Here is an 18,471-nt window from a genome sequence, read left to right as displayed (position 1 = left end):
ACAAGGAGTGGTATCCTCATCCTTCACTCATACACTTAGGGTAGGTAATCTCCCTTGCTCCTAAATGACACTTGAGCTGACTGCCTGACTCCCTCTGTGCTGTGCTTGGGGACTTCAGGGAGAGCATAGTACGACCTCAGGAGATGGAAGAAAGCTTGACTTAATTAAGAGGTTTGATTAATTGAGGTGCTACCTTAGGAGGGGAATTATTTGAGTATAGTGTTTTTCATGAGATAGTAGTCAGATTAGATATAAGTGCTTTTTCTATGCTAATCAAAGGTTTCTAACCTTTCAACTAAGAACTTCTTTCAGTATCTAATTCAAAAACCTTTAGACTGATGATAACTGACATTTGTATAGTACTTTGTGCTTGCCAAGCATTATTACCTGCATCATTACCAGCATCACCTCATATGTGACTCCCACAGGAATGTCGTGAAATCAGTAGTGAAAGGTAGAATGTACAGCCCTGAGTTTTAATCTTAGCCTTGTCACTAACTTGGCATGTGACTTCTGCACAAATCACTTCTCTCTGGGCCTCAGTTTACCAGTTATAAAATAAAGGTTGGACTAGATGACCTCTAAGGTCCCTTCCAGCTCTAAAATTCTATGATTCTGCTACATATCATCCCCATTTTTCAGTTGGGGGGAACAAGCCCAGAGACAGCCCAAGGCTACATAACTAGCCCATCAATAGTAGTTAGAGCTGGCATCAAAACCATAGATCCTTTACCAAGAACAGGGCTTCTTCTACCAGAGGTTTTTTTTTTTTTTTTTTTTTAATTTCTATTCTGTCTCCTCTCTCCTAACCTGTTTGTGATGTGCCATAAAAAGTATTTTTTTCTTTCCCTTCTCAGTCAGCATCGCTATACTACGATGGGATTTTTTTTGCAGTGTTTCACAAATAATTGCCAGCCCTTCTTCCAGTGAGAACTGTGTGTGCTTTATAGAACTCTCCCTAATTCTCATTGGTGAAATGTATTTTCTCTTAGTTCTGAAGAGTTATGGGGGAATATATCTAAAGGGCACTATGGATTTCTCTAACCCTCAAAAACTTTAAGGTCAATCACTAGTCCAGAGTGCAAGGGGAGGGGCAACCCAATGTAGCACAAAGAGCCCTGACCCCTAATAGTCAGAGAACCTCTGTTCAACACCCAGATCTGTCATTTAATATGATTCTGTGAATGTGGGAGTACCCCTCCCTGCCCTTAGCAGCTTCTTCCTTCACAAAATGAAAGGATTGGGTTAGATCTGTGAGAAACTCCAGAGCTCACCTGTTACAACACCATCATTTTACAGAGACGAAAGAAACTGAGGCCCAAAACAGTTGTTAACCTTTAACCCAGGCTCTCTGACTATAGGTTTAATGTTTTTCCTATGTTTATATCATGGGGCTTGAAGCTGTCTAGTGGACAGTTTGTTAATTCCCAGGGCATTCCATTCTGTTGCTGCATAGTTCTGATTGTTAGAAAATTTTTCCTTTTTATTGAGTGAAAAAGTTCTTTTTAGATACCTCCCAGCTGTGATCTTCTGATAGTAGGTTTGCCAAGAAAAAATATCCCTCTTAACCACATTGTGATCTGCCAGTGTTAAATTGGGGAGCTGACCTTGAAAAGTTATGTCTTGTGTGAAAGTGTTGAACACTCAGTTCCTGGGCAAGCCTCCATTGATACACATAAGTGGTGTAGCCACCATTTGGAGATTATGGGACAGCCTGGCCTTTGGATCACCAAGATGCAGTTCTGAGCCTGGCGCTAGTTATTGAGGGAGATATGCTGGAGTGGGGTGAGCCAGTCATTTTCTCTTCTCTTCCACCCACAAAACACTGACTGAGATTACCAATATTGCACTCAGATGGTGACCTTTCCCCGCCTAATATGTGCAAGGATGCTTAGGATCCCAGAACTGTGCCAACACTATTCAAAGTTTAAAAGGGACCTCAGAAATTACCTGAACTAGCCTCCTGGCTGGTCATAAATGACTGTAAGGTCAGAGGAGGGGGCCTTCGATCATCTAATTTTTAGACCCTTATTTTTAAAATGTGAAAGCAGGCCCAGAGACATAAAATAGTAACTTGCTCAGGAACTAATATTTGAAACCAAGTCCTTTGACTCCAAATCCAATACTCTTTAAGTATATCGTTAATGTAGAATGACATCCAAAGAGGACCTTAGATTTTGAAGGAACTTAAAAATCATTCAAACTACAGGTTGAAGTTTAGGCTGTAGTCTGGACAGACTCTGAAAGCTTTGCAGTCTACCAGACTTCAGGCAAGCTGGACCTGGCACCAAGTATTGCCCACCTCGTAGTGAGACTGTGTGGCTAAAGAGGATTTTTTTTCTGGCCAAACCTACTACCAGTAAGTAGTAAGTTTAGAGGTAGGACTTAGGCCTTCATGCCAATGAGTTCTCTTTGCTCAGTAACAATCTTTATGGTCAGAAGTAAGGTGACATACAGCCTCTCACTAAAATTTGCCTCATGGGGATCCAGGAATATGGAAACAGATTCTTCAGCGTTCCTCATCTTCCATCTCTTGAAACAAACTAGTAAAAGCAAAAAGAACAGTGAGGTAAAAAAAAAAATAAGACTGAAAGAGGAAGAGAAACTAGAAAGATCATAGTTTAAGCATTGCTGCCTCATGTTAGGAGAGTCATTCTGCTAGGAGAATCATTAATAGAAGTCTACTGTCTAGCTAACCCAGATGGGGAAAAGGCTGAAAGCTGCATGTCATGTATCTCAAGTACTTATGTGGAGGAAAAGAATGCACTTGGTTACAGAGGCAGAAATTATGATGAATGGATAGAAGTTACAGGAAGGCAGGTTTCAGTTTAACATAAAGAAGAATTTCCAACAATCAGAACTTGGTAACATCAGGATGAATTTTCTTGGAGGTCCCATCACTAGGAAGAAGGCTGTAGGACTGTGCCAATAATAGGAAAGGACATCACAGGTAAGGAAACTGAAGCCCAGAGAAGCTAAATGACTTGCCCAAGGTCACGCAAGGTGATTAGGTGGCAGAGCAGGTTTTTGAACTAGAGTTTCATGACTCCCAAGTTCATTAGGAAAAAAATCATTGCTTTTTCCCCATCCCCATTGTTGGGCTAAATAACCTCTGAATTGCTTTCCAGCTCTGAAGTCTAGGATTGTTTGTTTGATATTCTGTTTTCAGGTGGTCCACCTTCCCCAAATGTTCCATATGTAATAGTGTTTATAATGTTCCTTAGGCTTAAAGGGACTTTTACAATTAAAAATTTTATTCCACAACTGTTATTTCTAATGACCAGCCATCCCTTACAGTAAATGAGTACTCGAGTCAAGCAAAACAGAGGAACACATTGGCCATGTCTGAAAAAAACGCATAGCTTATTCTGCAGCTATTAACTGCTCTTTCTTTGCCGATAGGCAGGAGGTGTGCTTCTCAGTCAAGTCCTCAGAAATCATAGTTTGTTTCTGTATAATCCTTTACATCATTGGTGATCATCATGTAAGTTATTCTAGTTCAGCTTACTTTGCTATAAATCGCTTCATACCCAACTTCCTAAGTTCTTTGTAATCACGTTCCATTACATCTATATGCCATAATTTATTCACTCAAGTTTTTTTCTTTTAACTGCTCCTCATCTAAATCTAGCAGCTTCGATTTTGTTCCTCCAAAAACTTTTCAATTTTATAATTGAAAATGGCCTTTTCAATGTTTTATGATCATCTTCATCCATTCTTCTTCCTTTAGCTATAGTTATGCAAAGTCCCTTCATCTGTGTACCTCTGGTTTTAGATTCATGGACTCTTAACTGCCCTGTTAACCAAAGCAGATAAAATATGCTGTCTTCTGGACTTAATATGCTGCAACTTAAAAAAAAAAAAGTTTTGTTGATAGTTTTATATAGTGTGCATTCTTGAATATACCCCTTCCTATCAAACCTTCTCTTGTGACATCTTGTTTCATCTCCATCCTTGGATACCTTCCTCCCCTCTTTTCTCCCATTAAAAATGCCATTTGGTCTTTCCCACTTAATGCATATGAACACATTCATTGTTAAATGCCTGTTATGTGCTAGGGGCTAGATATAAAAAGACAAACTCGAAACAGCCCTTGCTGTCAAGGAACTTACCTTCTACCAGGAGAGACATGTCTCAGTCTCTACAAAATAAATACAAAGCTTTTTAGGGAGGGTAGTAGCAGTTGGCAAAGATGGGATCAGGAAAGTTGTTTTCTAAAAGGTGGTACTTGGATTTAATCTTAGAGGAAGAGATTGTCCGAAACAGTTAAGGAGAGACTTGTATTGGTGGCCTGGAGAATGGCCAGTGCAAAGGCCTCGAGAACAGAGCTTGGAGGGCTAGCAAGAAGGCCAATTTGGTTGGATCGTTAAAGGGCGGTGTAGAATGAGGCTAGACAGGTAGTTTGGAGCTAAGCTGTGAAAAGGGCTTTCAAGTCAGAGGAGTTGATTTTTTGTCCCAGAGGCCAACAGAGCCACTGCAGTTTGAGAAGGAGAACAACATGATCAGATCTGCACATAAGGAAAGGCACTTTGGCAGCTATAGGAAGGATGAATGAGGAAACGGAGGCCAAGTTCAACAATCAGTGATAGAACTAAAATGTGAGCCCAGATCATCCAACTCCATCCTAGTCTCCTTCCCTCCACTCCTTGTTGCTTCTCAATCAAATAAAAATGAGACCTGGCTTCTAGTCCTACCTCTGTGACATGGAGACTCTAATCTGAAAGCTAAGGTTTTGTTCTGGGAATTTTTTTTTTTAATTTATGGGACAGCAATACTATATGCTTTGAGTTTCTTTTTAATTTTACTGGCAACATAATCTTATGGTTAGAAGCCAATGTAATATATGATAACAGATGAACAAATCAGGTGTCATTTCTCCCCTCTAGGGAGGTGTTTGCCATTAGTTGCTATTTCTTTGTACTGAACCCATCACTCTCTTATTCCTGAATGTGCCAGGCAGTAGCTTATGAAGATAGATGTGTGAATACTCTTTGATCCATGAATAATATCAGAGAGCCCTATTTAATTCTGAGTTCATTCATTCATTCTACAGCATTCTGTGATGTAGGATAGGGGAAGACACTTAGGGACAGAGTTTGGCCCGTGGTCGTAGAGATGCTAGAATTTAGGGGAAAGGAATGAGTTGTAACCATGGTATGTATGACGTGGATTCATCTTTAGTCTCAGAATTAGAAGGGGATTTGAGGGTGGTGGGACATTGAGGCCAAATTTAACTTGAAATTGGAATCCTGCCATCCCTGACAAGTGTTCACACCATCTCTACAGAAGCACAATGCTGTGGGCACAAGATTGATTGATTGATTGATTGATTGATTGATTGATTGATTGATTTGACATAGGGCTTACTAAATGAATGAATAATAGAGAACTCCAGGATCTAGAGTGGAAAGGACCATCTCTGCTTTACAGATGAGGAAACTGATGCTCAGAGAGATGAACCGATTTAAATGATAAAGGTATTTAAGCATTAGCTATGGCAGTAACTTGGATGGTCACTGGTTTAGGAGGTATGTAATTGACATAGTTCATGCTCTGGGAAGGTGTTGAACTAGATGACCTCTGAGGTCCTTCCAAGTCTCTGATTCTGTCCCTCAGGATTATATATTTAGATTTGGAAGAAGAACATCTAGTACAGCCCTCTCATTTTACAAATGATGAACTGATGTTCAAAATGCTAAAGTAATTTGCCCACAGTCTCAAAGGCAGTAAATAGTAGAGCTTGGATTCAAACCCAGGCCCTCTAAATCTCGTCCAAGTTTACACAGGAAATTAGTGGCAGAACTCTGGACTACAACTCAGGCCACATGGGTTCGAGGCTTTTCCTGCCACAGTATATATTAACAACATCCAAAATTCTCATGGGTCTTATAAGGGCTTAGGTGGTTTTGTAATTCTTTCTATTCTCTGCTTTCCGCATTGATAATGTTATATACAGCAATCTACCACCTGAGGATCAAGGATAAAATCAGTGGACTCATTAGTATTTTTTAGTAATAATGATGATTTAAAACATTTGTATGGTCCTTTATGCCTTTTGTGAGGACTTTGCTAATTTGGTTTTCGTCATAGCCTAGGCACTTAAGATTATCCCCATTTTAGAGATGGGGGAAGCTGAGGCCCAGAGATGTGATTGATCTAGTTTTACACAAATGCTTTCCTCAATAAAACCATACGAGATAAGAGTAGTATAAGCCAAGACTATAGTTCACATCTTTTGGTGTCTAGTAGTCTATCCATTATGTTATACATCTCCCATGTGAATATGATTAGGTGTCTCCCAGCTCTTTTATTTCATAAAGAGAATTCTGCTTCATTAGTCAGGTGAATGAAAGGCTAACCTATTGCTGGCAGATCTGGTGACAGCCCATTCCAGGATGGATAGAGACCAGTTAAGCAAATCATAGAAATTTGGTGATAAAAAAGGACCTTAAGAGATACAGATATCTAGTCCAAATCCTTTATTCATTCAACAAACATTTCAAAACTGTGTGCAGTTTTATTCCTTCTGAGGAGAAAATTAAATTAAATTAAGGAATTCCCATCTAAGGAGATTGCAATTTAGTGGGGGAGATAACACATGTTTAACCAGTAACTATAATAGAAGCTAAAATGGAAGAAGTTCATAATAAAAGTGGAGAGAGTACTGGACTGAGTAGGCAAGTCAACAGGTAAGAATCATCCTGGCTCTTCCCCTTACTGTTAGTGTAACCCTAACATTTACCAAAGTGAAATGGACATACTAGATAACAGGAATAAATGCTATTTATATCATACTTTTAAAGCTTGCATAGTGATTCACATAAAATATCTCATTTGATCTCAATTAGGGGATATTCATTTTTTTTGCGGGTCATGGAGCCCTTTGACAGTCTGCCAGGGTAATGTTTTTAAGTGTTTTTTTTTTAATAGGATTACAAAGGAAGCCAATGATGTTTAAATAGTTATTAAAATTGTTTTTGAAACAAAACAAACTCCCGATAGGTGATTTCTAAGGTCTTTCCTGAGAACGTCAAGAAAAAAGTGATCCTAGGCAGCTGGAGAGATGGGAGAAGTGCTATTTGAGGTGTGAGTAGCACATCAGCAGGTGAAGGTTTAGAAGATATTGTAGATGTATGGAGCAGTGTGAGCAGAAACGTCAGGACTGAAAGCCCACAGGATGGGTTTAGCCAGGGGCAGGTGCATGAAATGGAGAGCAGCTTGAGGCAAGGCTAGGAGAGAGGGGAGGTTAGAGCCTAGACCCCTTTGGAGGGCTTTGAAACTAGGCGGTGGAGTCAGGTTGCAGTGCAATTTTTGGAGTCCCCGAGATGGTCTTAGGGGCCCCAGTCTGGTGCTCCTTCTGTCATGCTTTGATATTTTATCATTCATAACAAAATACAAAAGAAAAGGCTCCCTGTAGGCAACTTGAGACTGGGGCATCCCAGAAGAGCCACCCTAATGAAATGACAAACTCCCTACACTTCACTGTTCAGTACTTGTGTAAACATTTTTGTATCTGGAACAAGGCATAGCTCTCTATTTTCCATTCTGTCATGCCTTGTCTTTAGCTTACTATGGGCGTCTTCAGACTGGGAGCGTCTCTTCCTGTTCCCTGTATTCATCTCCAAAAACAACCCCACCCCCTTTTCCTCTCCCCTTTAGCCTCCTGCTTCTTCTCCCCCCCTACTCCCTTTTCTACCTCATACCTTAAACAGAAGCTCTGGCTTCCCAACTGAGTCTTTTGGAACAGAGGACTCCTGGAGGATTCCTTGATCTCTGTTGATCTAGCAACAATGACCCACTCCCCCTTATAGCAATTCAAGCTTTTCTCCCACTCTAATTCTCTTCCTACCCTTCAGGATTGTGAGGTATATTTTGTTTTGTAGACTGGCTTTTCCACCCCTGTAGCCATGGTTACCAACTTTGTATATAAAATAACCAGCATTTCCCAAAATGTCACTGATGTTTGCAGACATGGCCTATGAGAAAAGAATTGGATGCCTTTTTAATCTTTTCCTTTTTGGCTCCACCTACAGTTTGAAATATCAAGCTTTCTTTCCCAGGGAATTAATTTGAAAATTTGATTGGTTTCAGAAATCTGTTTTGCCTTGATTTTTTTTCTTAGTATTTATAGTACTTCAGAGTTGATGACCTAGAAGTGGATTATGATAAAGAGAACTAACAGATTTTTTAAAAATACATCCATTTTCCCTAAACTGGTTCTACCTGTATTACACCAAGATTCAAAACAACATAAACAAATTATATAATTACAGGGGAAATGAGCTATTGCAGGGAAATGTGTGCTTTGAGGAAGGTCATGTGTAGGGCCATAGTCAGAACCCTGAGGGTAAACTTGCTTTTTCTGGCCTCTTTTTTAAATTTTAAAACCTAAACCCACTGTGGTCTTTCCAGTTGTGCCCTGTTTTAAGTAGTACATTATTGGGGTGCCAGACTGCATAACTTAGTCTTGGAATCAAACATCATTAGAACTGAAAAGAGTCTTAAAATAATTAACATAACAGGACCAAGAACACTCAAGATTATGGAATATAGAGTGTAGTATATTAAATCTAGAAGAAAAAGGGATCTTAGATAAAACGATATTAGAGATAGAATGGACTTCATTGATTTATCTTACCCGTTTTGAAGCAGGTTTTCTCTTACAACCTAAGTTGGAAGTGCAGTAGCCACTTATGGGCCAATTGACATGGGAGCTTTGGTTCCTTTTCTTACCTGGGTTGGTTTACCCTCCTTAGACTGATGGTTCCCTACTTCTGGGGTCTCACCATGTTGGCACTGTGGACAATAGTTGATGTGCTTTAAGCCGCTGCAGCTCAGAACTCCTGAGCGAGTCTCATCCCCAGAAGTAGGGATGTTGAGTGCCATAGCGTCTGGGTGTGGGATGGACTTTAGAGGCCATTAAATTCAGCCTTTTTATTACAAAGGAGTCATTTGAAGCCCAAAGACTATTGACTTGTTCAGTGTCACAGAGCTAATAGCAAAGTCAGAGTATAGTACCTTATGCTCCAGAATCCTAAAGTGTTTTTTTTTTTTTTAATTACATCAAGTTGAACAGCTAATAGTGGGAAAGCACATTAGAGTAGAAGGTTCAGAATGTGCAGATTTTTTAAGAATTTGTTCACCTAGCCACTCCTCCCACTCTCTCACAAATGTCCATGAAAGTTTTTAGGGTAAAAGACCCCTTTGGACACGTAGTAACTCAAAAGATAGTCAAAGGAATTTGCCTACTGCTTGGTGATAATCAACAAGCATTTATTAAGCACTTACTATATACTAGACACAGTCCCAGGTTCTAATGATAAAAATAAACCACAAAAGTGACAGACCATGCCTTTAAAGAGCTTACATTCTATTGGGTGACTGTGGTAGATACACAAAATAAATACAAGGTAATTGGTGAGGAAGAGACACAGCTGGGGGTCAGGTGGGGAGAGGTAATCAGCAAAGACCTTGTGCAGAAGGTGGCGCTCAGGATTTTTGAAGGGAGCTAGGGATTCCAAGAGGCAGAGGTGACGAGGAAGAGCATTCCAGGCTGGGAAAGGGAGAGGGTCTGTGACACAGAGACTGAAGATAGGAGTGTGTCATGTGTGAAGAACAACAAGGAGGCCAGTTTGGTATGGACTATCAAATACCTAAATGTAGTATTGTTAAGAATGAAAAAGTAGGTTGGGGCTAGGTTGTGAAGAATTTTACATACCAAACAGAGGGGTTTGTATTTGACCCTAGAAGAATAAAAAGTCACTGGCATGTATTTGGCTGACACGGTCAGACTTGTGCTTTGGGGAAATCACTTTGGCATCTGTGTGGAGGAGGGATTAGAGAGGGGAGAGCCTCAGGGAGGGAGGCAAGGAGACCAATTAGGAGGCTGTCCCTTGTTACTGTTCTCCTTGAGAACACCACTTGCCTCCCCATTCCTCTCATTTTGTAGATGAGGAAACAGAGAATCATCAGAGAGAAGTGATTTGGCCAAGTTCCGTGGCTAGTTAGAGGAACAGCCAAGACTGCAATCCAGATCTTGGGGTTCCCGTGCCCAGTGCTCTTTCTACTATATTACTTGCTGAGTTAGAGCATGAAAAGGGATTTCAATAGGTTAGGTATACTTCATCCAAATTGCACAAAGAAAAGTATGGAGTTAATGGAACAATGCTCGTTAGAATCATAAAAATATATTTCTAGAGGGATCGTGAAAGTCCCAATTTATATGTGAAAAAACCGAGGCCCAGAGAAGTGAGATGTCTGAATTCATAGTAACATGCCTGCAACTTTAATTCCAGATCTCACCAAACTTACTTCTCTCCTATAGGAAAGCACAGTACTTAAAATAATATTAATGAACAATAGGTTCAGGTTCACATCAAGTCAAGAAAGGTCGATTCACTAATGTTCTCTGGTAAAGCAGCAGGTGTGTGTGTGTGTGTGTGTGTGCGCGCGCGCGTGTTTTGAATCAATCAACATTTATTAAGCTCATATTCTTGGCCCTAAAGATACAAAGGTGAAAAATGATACAGTCCTGCCGTAAAAAAAACTTAGTATAGTTTTTTTTTGAGGTGGAGAGGGGTTGGGGATGGGCTGGGGTGGGGGGGTGGAGATTGAAGATAATAAATAATAGGTATAATGAGAGGTGGACAATGATTAAGCAAAGAAGATAGAGTACTTAAAATTGCAGGAAGGGAGTGGGGGATGGGAAATAGCTCAAGGAAGAAAGTCCCCTAAGTTGGGCCTTAAAGGGGAAAGGTAGTGATGTCTACAAATGGAGATGAAGGTGGAGGCTGTTCCAAGCATGGTTGACAGAATAAGCAGAGGAACAATGATGTTAGAAGGTAAGACAAGAGCAAGGGATGGAAACTAGTCCAGTATGGAGATATGGGACAGGTAGGTTGGAGCAAGGTGATGAAGACTCTTAAATGGAGTTTAAACTTGCTTAGGTAGGGAATGGGAAGCCATCTAAACATTTTGGAGTTGGAGAAGATCAGACACCAAGATTATGTGATACAGTGGAAAAAACACTGGACTAGGAGTCAAGAGACATGGATTGAGATTCCAGCTCCATCACTTACTAGCTTTGTAACTCTGTGCAATTCCTTTAATCTCTTTGAACCTTAGTTACCTTATCTGCAAAATGAGGATAATAATATTTGCCCTCCCTGCCTTAGAGGGTTATGAGATGGTAAACTTTAAAGCAGTATATGTAAATGTGAGTGGCAGTGTGGCTAATGGATGTGTGTATATACATACACATATATATATGTATACACATACATATATATATATAATACGTGTGTGTGTGTGTGTGTGTGTGTGTGTGTGTATACACACATATATTTACTCACTTATAGTCAGGATTCCTGAATTCAGATCCATCTCTGCTCCTTACTACCTGTGTGACTGCAAGTCATCTAGCTCTTTGGGCATTAGTTTTCCCATCTATAAAATGAGGAAATTGAACTAATGGATCTCAGAGGCCCATTTCAAAGATCTCTGGTGAGCGTAGGTATCTTTTGCTCTTCTCACCACAAAATTTCAATGTCATTGCCTAAGAGTCTGAATTAGCCCATCTCACGAAATTGAAGCTGTTTCCTGTCCTCTTCACACAGGTGAAAGGATTCTGGGTTATGCAGAGGAGCCCTGCTATCTCTGGTTTGTCATGGAGTTCTGTGAAGGGGGAGATCTGAATCAGTATGTGCTGTCCCGTCGGCCAGACCCAGCCACCAACCGAAGCTTCATGCTGCAGCTTACCAGTGCCATCGCCTTCCTGCACAAAAACCACATCGTGCACAGGGACCTCAAGCCTGACAACATCCTAATCACTGAGAGATCTGGGGTCCCTGTCCTTAAGGTTGCTGACTTTGGACTCAGCAAAGTCTGTGCCGGGCTGGCACCTCGAGGGAAAGAGGGTGGTCAGGACAACAAAAATGTGAATGTGAATAAATACTGGTTGTCCTCAGCCTGTGGCTCTGACTTCTACATGGCCCCTGAGGTCTGGGAGGGGCACTATACAGCCAAGGCGGACATCTTTGCCCTAGGCATTATTATTTGGGCCATGATAGAGCGGATCACGTTCATTGACTCCGAGACCAAGAAGGAACTGCTGGGGACCTACATCAAACAGGGGACAGAGATTGTACCCGTAGGGGAAGCGCTGCTAGAGAACCCAAAGATGGAGTTGCACATCCCCCAGAAACGCAGGACTTCCATGTCTGAGGGGATAAAGCAGCTCTTGAAAGATATGTTAGCTGCTAACCCACAAGACCGACCTGATGCCTTTGAGCTTGAAACAAGAATGGACCAAGTCACATGTGCTGCTTAAAATTCAGGGCAAAGCATCCCGGGCGTTTTATAACTGGGTGAGTATTTGGTTGGAACTGGGTTATTTTCTGCCCACAGAAGTCTGTGAAGAACCAGGGGGTATCCTGAGAAGCTTTCAGGCTACATTAGGAACTTAGAGCTGTAATGTAATAGAAGGGGCTCTGGATTTATGATCAGAGGACCTTGATTTTGAATTCTGGCTCTCAGAATAATAGCTGTATCACCTTGGGCAAATCCCTTAGTCGCTCTGTACCCCCATTTTCTCATCTCCAAATGGGAATGGTAATATTTGCTACCTCACAAGGCTTCTGGAAAGATCAGAAGAGATAATGTGCATAAAAAGTATCATGTACACCAAAAGGAGGAACCGTACCAATGTAGCCATTGCTTGTCATCTTTTATAGAGTCTTAGACTCAGGCTCAGGGGACCTTAGACGTCATACGCACTAATCCCTTAACTTTACAGATGACTGAATCATTTCCCCAGGAGAGGAAGTTACTTGCCCAAGGTGTAACAGAGGTAGCAGGCAGCAAAGTGAGGATTTGAACCCCAATCCTCCAGCTCCAAATCAGTGCTTGTACTACTAAGACCTACTACCACTGGAGCCGTTAATGATCTTTGTGAGTATAAACTGTGCTTACGTAGGATAGGGAATAATAAGGTACTTGCTGAGTTTCTAGTATGGGTGGGATACCCAGACCCATGGCCATTCTTGATTGGCTGAAGGCATGGCATGGATTTTAAAACAGATTGAAGGGGGTTTATTCTTGTATGCTGGTAGCTCAGCAGATCCTAAAGCCATCTCTGGACCTTGGAGAAGAAACAAACCCTTTTTCTTGTTGGAGTCAAGAAGGAGCAGGAGGTTTGTGGGCAACCCTTTGTTCTGAGAGATACAGCAGAACCCACAAGAAGGTGGAATGTGTACTCTAGACCGCAGAAACTCTAATCGAAGATAATAAATTGTTACGAACCAACCAGAGCTGCTTCTAGTCAAGTTACTGACCAGAGCCAGAGCACAATAATTTCTTTCCCATATTTAACTCTTAAAATATATTCTGATACAACACAACAAAAATTCATGAGGTGTTTCTTGTCTGAAGGATACTGTACTATTTTTAATCTGTGGAGAAGCCTTAGTGACAACCTGCAGCCACGCCCTCTTGCCTCGGGGGGATGGCTAGGTAACATCTTCCGTCCTCAAATGAAGCAGGCTCAGCTCTGGGATGGTGTAGTCACTAGTAACGAATAACTTAAAGACTCCCATTCTCTAGCTCTCTTTCTCTCCTCTTCCCTCCTTTCCCTGTCCCGGCACTCTGCAAGGAGCCCTTTATTAGCTAGGATACCAGAGCACAACAGTCTCTTTGTTAGGTTTTCAGCACAGTTATTTTACATACTGAATCATTGAGGAGCCGCTTATCCCCCCGCTTATCCAGCTACCTTTCTTGGGTTGAGTTTAGGGATGTGGTGCTGGAAACAAAAAGGCCAAGTGGACTCCCTTATTGACCCGGACTCTTTTTCAGTTTCTCTTTAATCTTTTCCACCCTCTGGGGCCCAGTTGAGCTGTCCTTTCAAGGAGGATCCCCATATCCTGTAGGGCTGCCATTGGAGGATCTAACCTAAAATGTGGGCCTAGAAACCAGCTCCCATGATGCAGGGAAAAGAACACTGGCTTTAAAAGGAGAGGGCCCGGGTCCAGATCTTGGCTCTGCTATTTAATAGCTCTGTGATCTTAGGCATCCTATTTTTCCTCATTGAGCCTGAGTTTTCTCGCCTGGAAAATGAAAGCATTTGACTAGATGACTGTCGAGGTTCTCTCCAGCTCTAATCCCATGATCTTTTGTCCACACAGAGCTTCGTAGCTACACAGCATTTTATTCACATCATTATTAGGTAAGTAATATTGCAGTCCCTATTCTACAGATGAAGGAAGCTTCTGCTTTCTAGATGAGGACACTGAGGCCCAGAGAGGTTAGGTGACTTGCCCATGGTGACATAGGGAGTAAGTGGCAGCAAGGATTCCAGTTCCACTGCCCTACTGAGTTCTTGATAAAGGAGAATGAAATAGATGATTTGGAGGCTGCTCTGCCCAATCCATTGGTTTCCATTCCATGGTCTAGGATTCCCAAAGGGGGAATCAAGATTTCATAGAGTATCTTGTATCTTGGCCTTAAAAGATGGGTAGGGTACAAGAGTTGAAGAGGGACAGTAAGGTGGTACAAAGTGGAGAAAGCAAGGATGTGGGACTGGCAAAGTAGAGTTTGGCTAAGTAATAAATGAGAAGCAGGGGAAGGATGAAAAGGTAAGGTAGGTAGGTTGCTAGGTTAGTCAGTGTACGGCTAAGGAATCTAAATTCCTAACCCATAGGCAATAGGGAGCCATTAAAGTGATTTAAATAGTAGTGATGTGACCAGATTTATGCATAAGGAAGATGAGTTTGGCTATGTGTGTAGGAGAGTTGAAGTGGGGAGAATGTAAAGCTAAGGAGACCTAATAGTGGAAATGAGGGCCTGAAGTCTTGTGGTGGCAGTGAAATTAGGAGGGGATTGATTTCAGAGCTATTATGGAGGTAGGAAGAGCCTGCTCTGAACATAGGTTCTAGTCTTATACTTCAACACCTGCAGATAAAAGGGGTCTGCAATGCATCCACCTGGGAGAGATTTAAGATTACAGTTTGTCAGGGATACATAAGCTTGGTTGTTCGTAAAAGAGAACTAGAAAGCATAGTGGGTTTTTTTGAAAAATAAAAGCTCAGGCCAGTATTGGTACAGCTTGTTTAACTCAAGTAGAAACACCTTGCTTTGCTTCTGCTGCCCCTCCCCATGCTGTTGGAACAAGAGCAGGCCTTGCTTCTGAGTTAGAGTATTACCAAATCACTTTACCTTTAAGAACAAAAGCTCTAGTCTCAAACCACTCTGTTCCAAAACATCTATTTTTGCACATCACTCAATGCTAAGCAGCAGAGCCCTTGTTCTCTCTTGTTTGCCTCAGCTACTGCAGTTGCCCTGCTGTGTCTTGAGTCCAAATGCCAAACCAGCCAGGCTGATGTTCTAGGTGTCACTGGCTCAACAAGACAGAGAGGAGGGCATGGGGGGGGGGGGCAGCGGCACGGGGTGTTGCAGTCTGCATTCACAGCTGAAGCAGCTGTCTATAAACAAAACAGCGTAACTAGGGCCTCCTTGAGCCAAGGCCCTGGTGTGTGACGTGTCTGACTGAGCCCAAAGAGTCCTAAGCATTCAAAGCCAAGTGCTGCTGTAAGTGTTAGGGAGACAGGAGCAGAGCAGACCCAGGTTGAAATGCTTGGAGCATAGGGATTGTAGATAGTTAGACCTAGGAGGAGCTGGACCTCGGCAGGCAGTCTTGAGACAAGAAGAAAAAGTCTGTGCATCTCCAGCCAGGGCAGAAGGGAAATGAGGTTAGACTTGAATGGTTGCCATTTGAAAGAGTGAGGCCACCACAAAAGGGAACAGGGAACGGTGAGGAAAGTCCTAGAGTGGCAGTGAGGGGCCTTGGGGGCCAGGCCCTGCTACTGACTTGTTCAGTGGCTAGCAACAGCTGTTCACAATTATATAATGCTTTACTTTTGCCTTTGCATATCACTCATTTGATCTTCACAACTCTGAGGAACTGCAAATAATCATAATTAACATTAGTAGTTGTAGTAAAAGGCAGACTTCTTGAATTCTTTAAGGATTACTAGATGCTCTGTTCGAATCAGGTATGGGGTGAAAGACTTGTGCCCATTTCACAGATGAAGATCCAAGATGGGGGGGGGGGGGGCGGGGTGTGGTTACATGGGATGTGGCTTGTCCGAAGTCATGAATTTAGAGATTTAATCCAGCCCTTTCCACCCTAAATCCAGTGGTCCTTCCCTTGCACTATATCCCACTTTCTTCCACCTTTGCTCTTTTTAGGCCTTTTCTTCTCTTGGCCTCACTTTTCTTGTATGTAAAATAATGGATGTTGGACTTGATGGTTATGTATTATCCATTTATAAAACTCTGTAATTCTGAGATCCTCACAATAGTCTTATCCGGCCAGGTGTTATCCCCATTTTAAATGTGATGAACTGGAGGCTGAGTAAGATTGAGAGACCTGTCTGAGATCACAGCAAGACAGTGATAACACCGGGACTAGAAGCCCTGTCTGCAGATTTCACATTCAGCGCTTGCTTCGCTGTGCCAGACTGCCTAGACAGATCACTTTCTTCTGGCCTCAGTTTCCTTATCAGTAAAACTAAAAGTGAGTGGAATGGGTGATCTGCAAAGTGACTTCCAACTCCAACACTGATGGTTTCTGTCTCTCTTACACAGTGTCCTCAAGTCTTTTCTGCTGCTCTTCTGCTGTGGTTTATGATCCTAACAGTCAAGTTCATTCACTAGAAGCATAAGAAATGTGCAGACCTTTTATGAAATTGATGCTGCTAAACCACATTTAGCGGGTCTTGTGCTTTGTTCTTGTCTTTCATGTAGTTCTGATGGCCCAGCAGCATGCATTTGTGAGAGTGCAGGTCAGGTAAGCAGTGTACATATGAATCTAGAGGAAAGGAGGCCTTGACCTCCTAAACACTGTGCTTTGAATTCACTGAGCCAGCTGTCCAGCTTGTTTACCTGGGCAAATCACTACCTCCACATGTCTGAAATGGCCTCCTAGCTCTTCTTCCCCTTTAGTTCAGGTCATCTCTACTGTCTCAAATTTCTCTTAACACTTTTCCTGGACTTCTCCTTTGCACTTAATCACATTCTGCTTTGTATCATACTCATCTGTTTATATCTACTCTTAAATTACAAAGTTTCCAAAGGAGAAGGTGTATTATCTAATTTTATCTTTATATGCCCAATGAGTGCCACACCCAGGATCTGCACATAGTAGGCATTTAATTAAATTGCAAATAGGAACAGGTTATGAAATGTGTAATTTGTGAAGAGAGGTACATTGATTCACCTTCAGTATATTTGAATTTCAAACCTATCAGTAGTGTAACTGACAAGTAGCAAAGTGGACTGGTTTGTATTTTAAGCCCCTTTTAAATTGTTTTGTGTCGCTGTCTGTGTAATACAGATTTACAGGGCAGCTAAGTAATTTAGTGGTTAGAGCACTGGGCTTGGAATCAGGAAGACTCATCTTTCTGAGTTCAAATCTGTCCTCAGAGACTTGCTAGCTGTGTGACCCTGGCTAAGTCACTTAATCCTGTTTGCCTCAGTTTCCTCATCTGTCAAATGAGTTGGAGACTGAAATGGCAAACCACTCCAGTACCGTTGCCAAGAAGATCCCAAATGGGATCACAAAGGTTGGACACGACTGAATTACAAAAATACGATTATAGTAGTTACAGCTAAGTGGTGGCTGTAACTCTCACTGATCAACGGACTTGAAACCCCTTTAATTTTTAAAATTTTTTTTTAAAAAATCTTTTGTTTTTATATCATCTTTATTTCTAAATATATCCCTTCTCAGTGAGCCATCCCCTCTAATAGAGAATAAAAGGGGTGGGGAGACACTTTACCAAAATCATCTGACTCATTTGTGTCTGATAGTATATGCAGAACTCCATACCCATAGTCCTCCACCTCTGCAAAGATTGGCAGGCGGCAGCATGGTACACTGGACAGATTGCTAGATTTGGGGTCAAAGGGCCTTTTTCCAACTCCTGGCTCTGTTACTTGCTGTTTGTATCAACTCCAGCAAGTCATTGGGTGTCACTAGATCTCAACTGTAAGGTATGGGGTTGTATTAGTTGCCCTTCAGAGATCCCTTCTAGCTCCAGTCCTTGGATGCAGTGACATGGGCTGCCTGGTGAGGTAGTGAGTGCCGTTGCTGGAGGTATTCAAAGGCTGTGCTGGCCACTTGGGGAGTGAAGTAAAGGAGCCGATTCTACAGGGTGACAGTTTGCGCTAGATCATGTGGTTCGTGAATCTATGATTATTTTTGCCTGTGATCTATTGCAAGTGCAAGTTAATGCACCTCCTTCCCTCCCCTTAACACATTTGGGGAATTATAGGTATGGGGATATTACATATACTGTTAGATTCAATTGCTATATTAATTAGTTTTGCTGATTATATTCCTTTTAAAAAATTCATATATGAGATGCCTTGCTGGGTAGGTAAGGGAGAGAAATATATTTGGAAATGAAGGTGATATCA

The 18,471-nt window shown here is 41.7% G+C and overlaps 1 protein-coding gene across 1 annotated transcript in view; it reads left to right on the top strand.

Annotated features, from left to right (window-relative positions):
* Positions 1-18,471, top strand: part of STK35 (serine/threonine kinase 35) — a 50,757-nt gene that overhangs the window by 7,698 nt on the left and 24,588 nt on the right. Inside the window, exon 2 of the mRNA XM_036750387.1 lies at positions 11,616-12,365. Within this exon, the coding sequence (XP_036606282.1) occupies positions 11,616-12,328 (713 nt within the window). The 3' untranslated portion in view covers positions 12,329-12,365. The remainder of the gene's footprint in view (positions 1-11,615; positions 12,366-18,471) is intronic.

Source organism: Trichosurus vulpecula, chromosome 3 (genome assembly GCF_011100635.1).
Source record: "Trichosurus vulpecula isolate mTriVul1 chromosome 3, mTriVul1.pri, whole genome shotgun sequence".
Lineage (NCBI taxonomy): Eukaryota > Metazoa > Chordata > Mammalia > Diprotodontia > Phalangeridae > Trichosurus > Trichosurus vulpecula.
This window is presented reverse-complemented; position numbering and strand designations above follow the sequence as displayed.